Source organism: Ceratotherium simum, chromosome 25 (assembly GCF_057802395.1).
Source record: "Ceratotherium simum simum isolate JZ-2026a chromosome 25, ASM5780239v1, whole genome shotgun sequence".
NCBI lineage: Eukaryota > Metazoa > Chordata > Mammalia > Perissodactyla > Rhinocerotidae > Ceratotherium > Ceratotherium simum.
This window is the reverse complement of record NC_141924.1, coordinates 8,361,269-8,368,375: the sequence shown is the minus strand read 5'-3', so window position 1 is coordinate 8,368,375 and position 7,107 is coordinate 8,361,269. Positions and strand designations below refer to the sequence as shown.

Sequence of the window (7,107 nt, the reverse complement as noted above, 5' to 3'; positions counted from 1 at the left end):
TTATTATCTAATGGGGACAGGGTTTCTGTTTTGCAAGATGAAAAGAGTTCTGGCGATGGATGGTGGTGATGATTCCACAATATGAGAACTTAATAGCATTGAACTGTACACTCAAAAATGATTAAGATGGCAAATTTCATGTTGTGTATATTCCACCCCCACAACACACACAAAATGTACACACTCAAACAAATATGATCATTATATGTAGGAACCAAAAACCAAGGAGTTGGCCTGTGCATTAAAAGGTTACTCCAGGGGCCAGGCCTGTGGCATAGCAGTTAAGTGCATGTGCTCAGCTGCTGGCGACCTGGGTTCGGATCCTGGGGCGCACCAATGCACCCCTTGTCAGCCCATGCTGTGGCAGCATCCGCTGTAAGGTGGAGGAAGATGGGCATAGATGTTAGCCCAGGGCCAGTCTTCCTCAGCAAAAAGAGGAGGATTGCCCTGGATTTTAGCTCAGGGCTGATCTTGCTCACAAAAAAAAAAAAGCTTACTCAGTAGCTCTGGGATTTTCCATCCCTGCACATTCCAAAAAACATGCTTGACCCTTGACAAGCTCCTGGGAAACATTCCCCACACCCTTGGGATGTCCTGCCTGAACAGTGTCTCTGTACCTTGAGCCTGGGGTCTAATCACACAGTTTATGCCAACAATGTGATTTATGGTGGTGGCTTTGGGCCACACTGTTTGACCTTGAGAGGGGCAGGAGACTGAGTAACTGAGGTCAGCCTTGTGGCTCTCTGAGTCTAAGTGACTGACCCCAACCAAATCCCTGGACACTCAGTCTCAGGTGAGCTTCCCTGGTGAGCAATACTCTCTGCTGTGTCACACATCATTGCTGGGAGAACTGAGCACTGTCTGCATGAATCCTCTGGAGAGACAGCTGGAAGCTTGTGCCCGCTCTTTCTGAACTCCACCTATGTGCCTTTGACCACTGCTGATTCTATCTGGATCCTTTCTCTGGAAAGACCATAACCATGAGTGTAACAGCTTTTCTGATTCCTGTGGGTCCTTGTAGTGAATCCCTGAAGCTGAGGGTGCTCACCCGGCCAGGGATTGGGCTGATTCCTATCAGAAGCCCATTCACACTCCTCTTGCTCCCTGACACCCAGGAGTCAAGACTTCTACATGGACTTAGTCACCAACCAGGGAAGCCAGTGTTGGGTCTGCTTGGGGGACTAGAGAGTAAGCTGTCACCTTCTGAGCCTCAGTATACCTGTCTCTCAAATGGGGTCAAATGTCAGATGAGGCTGGATCAGGTAAGGGTAGGAGCTGGCTCTGGGGAGGCAACTAATGCTTCATCCCTGCCAGGAGCTGATCAGGGGAATCAGGTGGGACTCAAGCCAGGTTGGAGCCATCACACTGGTTTATTGGACATCAGGGCCCCCGTTGAGGAGCAGGTTGGGCAGTTAGTGTCCCCCTCTAGCGTGGCGTAGCACAGAGCTGGTAGGGGGATGGGTTCACTATGGGTCCAAAGACACCATGGTCGCTGGGGCGGGGCTGCCCAGTGGGCACCGAGAAGCTGAAGCGCTGCAGGAGGCAGGTGAAGAAGAGGAAGAGCTCCATGCGGGCCAGGGGCTCCCCAAGGCATGAGCGGCGGCCTGTGGGTGGGTATGGGGGGTCAGTGAGCCTGGGGACCTGGGCTCCATGCCTACAAGGCTCCCTCAGAAGAGGACAACTAGCCAGGCTCCCCACAGGCACCTGCTGAGAAGGGCATGAAGGCCTCCTGCTTAACGAAGTGGCCCTGGGCGTCCAGAAAGTGCTCGGGGTAGAAGCAGAAGGGGTTTTTCCAGACGGTCTCATCCTTCAGCACTGATGACAGGTTGGTGATGAGTGTCGTCCCCTGGCAGGAGATGCCTGGCATGGGTGGGTCTGGGCTGGGGGTTGCCTAGACCCCTGCCACCAAACATGCATAGGCCACACACTCTGCCTGGCACACGCCTGGACTCTTTGAAGTCAATCTCAGTCCAAGAAGCTTTTCGGCATGTTCCTTGTCCCCATGGCAGGGCCAAGTGATGTGTCTCCCATGGGCAACCTCACCGACACCTGTCCCTGTATGCAGGGCTCCTCCAACACACTGGGGCACAATTTAGTTTTTGTTACTGCCCTGCGGACTAGGACAGGGCCAGCCCTGCCTCTACTTCATCCCTACAACCCCCCAGGCTAGAAAGTGGGTGCTTGTGGAAATGACGATTAGGTGGCCTGGGTTCCATTCCTGGTCACACCTGGCAGTGGCATGCAGGGGCCACCAGGGGGCAGATGGAGCTGAGCTGGGGTGAGGAGGAGTGCAGGCCTACCTTGGGGATCAGGAAGCCCTGCACTTCAGTGTCGCGGGATGTCATGTGGGGTGCACCCAATGGGATGATGTCCCCAAAGCGCTGCACCTCATGGACCACGGCCATGGTGAAGGGCATGTGGGCCTGGTCCCCCATCTCTGGTCGCCGTGCCTGGCCAATCACCTCATCGATCTCCTGTTGGACACGGCCTGGACAGACAAGCGTTCCCACAGTGGTCAGAAGCCAGGGGGCTGGGCCCCAACCTCCTCCTGACTCCTGTGCAGGGGCTGTGCCCATGTGGAGGAGGAGGTCACTCTGACCCCTGAGCCAGGGCCCAGCCTCTGCTCAGAGCTCCTGGTGGCCAATGCAAGCTCAGGGCCCCAGCCTGTCCCTCTTCCTCCCTGGCCCATCCCACCAGGCCCCCAGGCTGGGCTCACGCTGCACATCCGGGTGCAGGATCATGAGCAGGAGGGCCCAGGCCAGCGTGGTCGAGGTGGTCACCATCCCAGCGGTGAACAGGTCAGACACCACCAGGCGCAGGTTCTCATCATTGAAGCTGCTCTCGGGGTTCCCCTTGGCCTGGGCCATGCAGAGAGGGTGCGCTCAGTGGCAGAGGGAGGAAAGCCCCAAATGGTGTCCCACTGCACCCATCATCCTGGGTGACTGATCACTGGGTGATACATTGGCCTCACCTAGCCCAGGCTCCTCTCAAGGGCCCTCAACCCACAACCTCTGTCCTTGTCCCTGGCAGCTCACCTTCTCCACCTCATCCAGGAAGGCGTCAGTCAGGTCTCGGGGAGGCTGGGCCGGGTCCCGGGTCATCCTGTGCTCAGCAACCAGCTCATCCAACAGGGCCATGAAGGCCCTATGCCCCGGAAAAACTTTGGCGACCACCCCTGGGATGTGCAGGAGCACAGGGATCGCATTCAGCACCTGTTTGGGCCACAAATGTGGGGTCCTGGGTCCTCCCGGTGCTCAGGTGTTCACCTTGGCCAGTCAGGTCCCAGCCGCTTCCAGGTGTACTCCATGGATCTGGTTCCTCCCTAAGTTCCGACCGTGACCCTCTCTCATGGCCTGGGCCCCAGAAGGATAAACTTAAAATCTACATCTCTTGAGTTCTGGTGGCTTCCAATGAAGCAGGTACAGGTTCCTTAGCCCTCTCCTGGGGTCTGGGGACCCAACACCCCTCTAGACAAATCCTCCTCCACGGAGGCCCATTGTAAGGCGCAGGCCTCCTCCATGAAGCTCGCCTGCCGGGCTCCTTATCCTCCTCTACCCCGCACCTGGGTCAAGAAGCCGGAGTGTTCCTTCTCTACTTCCTCCATTACGTCCAATATCTTGAGATAGCGCGGGTCGTTGTACTCGAAGCGGCGCCCGAAGGTGAGGGAGGCGATCACATTGCTCACTGCTTTATTCAGGAGGGCGTTGGGGCTAAAGGGGCGTCCTGGGAGGGGACGGTGCAGGTCAAGGGGTCGCCTCCATCTCCTCTTCCCAGCCTCCATCCCTGTCTCCTGTCCCTCAGCCCAGCACTCACCGGCCTGGTCTGCGAAGGCGGCGCAGAGGCACGAGGCCTCCTCGGTCACCCACTGCTCCAGTGACTTCTTGCCCATGCCGAAGTTGCGCAGGGTGGACACGCAGAAGCGCCGCTGCTCCCGCCAGGCGCGCCCATAGCGGGCAAAGATCACTCCTAGGGGCGGGGAGGGCACGTGGGAGTGGCTCTGGTGTCCCCTGGCCCTTCCTCTCTGGGAACAACTTGCTCGCCGGCTCGCCTGCCCTCCCCCACCTACTGGACAGGTCCCGGCCTCGCCCGGCGCGGTACTCTCAGAGTCACGCCCCCATTGATAAAGGCCACGCCCTCTGCCCTTGATCACTGAGTCCTGCCCTCTTCGGTGAAGGCCCCGCCCCTACTCACACAGCTCCCGCGCTATTCCATCCACTCTAATGTCGTTCTCCTGCCCACCAAATCCCGCCCAATTTAGACTTCCTTCTGGCTGGGGACAGGTCCCACTGTCCGTCCGCCCACATTGCTCACCCCCTCCTCCCACTGCGGGCAGGTTTTGGCCCCACTCTTAGCTCTGCCCCCTCCCCGCTTCATCTTCCAGTCAGGGAAGGTCTCGGCCCGCCCCTGCCCCGTCCACACTGACTCCGTCTTCCTCAGTCCCACCACCCAGACGTCCCCTTCCTGCTTGCAGTGGCCTGGGGCCCGCCCGCATCCCCCTCCCCACCCTTGGCACAGGCTCTTTCCTCCACCTGAGGCCCCTTACAAATTCGCTGACTCTTCCCTCCACCGCAGGTGCACCAGCCTGCCTCCGCCAGGCCCTGTGGGGTCTCGCGTCACTGAGGGCCCAGTCCCCGCGGGGCAGCGGTCTGCCCCTCCTCCGCTTGCCTTCCGCCTGCGGTCCACAGCCCAGGTGCTGGAACATGGGCACAGGTGGGCGGTCGGAGGTGTCCTCGCTGCGGTACACCAGCGCCTCTCGAATGGCCACCAGCCCATTGAGCACGACCACGGGCGTCCAGGCCAGCTGCAGGCTGAACACGTCCCCGAAGCGGTGCCGAAGCTGCAGGCCAAGGGTCAAGGGGATTTGACAAGTCCTGCCCCACCCCAGGTAACAGGGCCCAGTCTCCTGGCTCTAGACCCAAGAGACCCCTGGGCCACCAGTAACCTGTGGGTGCAAAGAATCTATCCCGCCGTATGATGCTGCGGTCACAACTGGTATGGTCGAGGACCCTGTGTTGTATCAGACCACCCAGCTATGACTTTGCAAAGGTCACCAAAATTAGTAGGCCAAGTTAGCATCCCATTTTACAGGTGAAGAAACTGAGGTTCACAAAGGTGAGCAGTGAGGCCCAAGGTCTCACAGCAGCAAAAGATTTGAACCTGGTCATTGCCACCTCTCAACCTCCATTTCCTGATTAAATGGGGCTCATGACCAGACTCTCCTCCCCCAATCTCAAGACCTTTCCTCCTGATGTCCTCAGAAGGGACTCAGGCTCACACAACTTAAGCTCTGTCCAAGTGGATCCCAAACCCTCTGCCAAGTCCCACCCCCTCCAGGCCTTTGTCCTCTCTGACCTTTGATTGGAAAATTCATACTGTCCTCCAGGCCCTGCACAGATGCCCTCCCCCAGGAGGCCTCTCAAACCTGCCTCCTCCTTTCCCCCCAGCTCCCTGTTCAGCCTGTGGCTTCACCACCACCCACTGTCTGCTGCTAGGTGGGTCCCCAGGGCTTCTGTGCCCACCCCCCACCTTCTTCACCTGAGTAAAGGAGCAACGCCTGTCCAGGGAGTCCACCTGCAGCAGGTTGCCCAGCCCAGGCAGGGGCATGGGGCCTGGTGGATAGCGTGGGGCCCAGCGTTGTCGCCGGTGCAACAGGTCCACCAGGAGCAGGAAGACAGCCACGGCCACGGCCAGGGGCCCCAATGTCTCCCCGGTCAGCAGCCCCATGGCTGCCTCAGTGGGCCCTGGGCTCCTCTGGACACACAGGCACCCCTCACCACACCAGGACCTAGGACCAGGCCAGGCAGGGCACTCTCACCAACCCTGAGGGCTCGACCAGCCTGGGCCCTCTTTATAAAGGGAGCTGAGATTGGTCTTTGCCCTTTACACTGAACCTACCTGTTGGGATGGCTGTATTGCCATAGAATGCAGGGAGGGGCCAGGGAAGGTGAGTGCAGGGGTGGCCACAGAAGTCCTGTCCCTGCCGTCCTCTCCAGGTGCATATCCTGGGTGGGGGAGGGAGAAAAGGGAAGTCCCCACCCCCATCGTGACTCTGCAGCATTGTACAGGCTCCGAGGAAGAAGCAGGGTCTTTGGACTTGATCCTGCCACCCAGCTGTCACATTAGCCTCGCATTCCCTAATGTCACAGCCTTGTCCTTGGAACACATTCTTGCCTTCCCATATCTCACCTGCCTCCTCCTGCTGACCTTCACCTCCCAGGTTTGTTATGGGCACTTGCTGTAGGGAGGTCACAACGACCAGAGGCACCACAGGGAGGATGGGGGTGGGATGAAGTTCTCCGTGTCCCTCACTTCACACTAGTACACTCAGTACACACAGACACAGATCACACACTCACAAGTGACTCACACATTCAGACAGTACCCACATGCTCATGGACTTACACACAGCACATGCATACACACACATCTACACACCCACAAAACCTCATATAGACACACATTAATACATGCACCACTTACACACACACAAGCAGACCCTGCACCAGGGCACCCAGTTCTCATGGGTTGCCAGGACGGAAACCCCTGTTCTTGCGACCTGGAGGCTGCTGGCAGTGATGCTGAGGACCCTTCCCAGGCTGGCTGCTGGCTCAGCTTCCTCTGTTTGTGCTTTGTCATGGCCATTGACCTTTGAATCGGGGAAGGGGGTTGGCGAGAGGGGGGCAGGGATGCGGTTGATGCAGCAGGGCTGTTCCAGAGCTCCCCCGTCACCCAACCAGCCAGTTTGGAGGCCAGGAGACATTCTCTTAAGTTTGTTGCAAATTGGTCCTTGACCTCCTAGCTCTGGAGGCCACCCAGGTGATGAATCTCCTTGTGCCTGAGTCCACTTTCTTGACTCAGAGAATTGTGAGTTGGGCACTCGCCCTTGTTGACTGAGCTGCCAGGAAGCTCAGGGTACTAGAGTGGCTTAGCATAGGATGTGACTCTGTCCCCAGAGGAGGGGGCCTGCTTCCTCCTCCTCATTATCATTTGTCCTTGAACATCAGCTGCTCAAGCTCTTTCTGGAAGACAAGGGGAAGGAAAGCAAGTGGGGACGATGTGATGTATTTACACCCTCACAGGCCTGCTGAGGACCACAAGGAATGGATT

The 7,107-nt window shown here is 58.1% G+C and overlaps 1 protein-coding gene across 2 annotated transcripts; it reads right to left on the bottom strand.

Moving 5' to 3' along the window:
• Positions 1-1,201: 1,201 nt before the first annotated feature.
• LOC101389303 (cytochrome P450 2D14-like) lies at positions 1,202-5,724 on the bottom strand. 2 transcript variants are annotated; one of them, XM_004437932.3, is made up of 9 exons: positions 5,536-5,724; positions 4,666-4,837; positions 3,814-3,966; positions 3,563-3,723; positions 3,036-3,212; positions 2,717-2,858; positions 2,301-2,488; positions 1,705-1,846; positions 1,202-1,604 (listed from the first exon to the last, which is right to left on the bottom strand). In XM_004437932.3, the coding sequence occupies exons 1-9, from the start codon at positions 5,722-5,724 to the stop codon at positions 1,426-1,428; spliced, it is 1,503 nt and encodes a 500-aa protein (XP_004437989.2). In that variant the 3' UTR covers positions 1,202-1,425. The 2 variants fall into 2 exon arrangements, with proteins under 2 accessions (XP_004437989.2, XP_087304698.1); XM_087448572.1 differs by lacking the exon at positions 3,814-3,966.
• Positions 5,725-7,107: the final 1,383 nt, after the last annotated feature.

Excerpts from the sequence above, each read along its gene's own strand:
- LOC101389303 (XM_004437932.3), bottom strand. The coding sequence starts at position 5,724 with ATGGGGCTGCTGACCGGGGAGACATTGGGGCCCCTGGCCGTGGCCGTG. Across the intron at positions 2,859-3,035 it reads TCCTGGATGAGGTGGAGAAG|GCCAAGGGGAACCCCGAGAG; the intron begins GTGAGCTGCCAG and ends TGCATGGCCCAG. Across the intron at positions 1,847-2,300 it reads AGGGCTTCCTGATCCCCAAG|GGGACGACACTCATCACCAA; the intron begins GTAGGCCTGCAC and ends ATCTCCTGCCAG.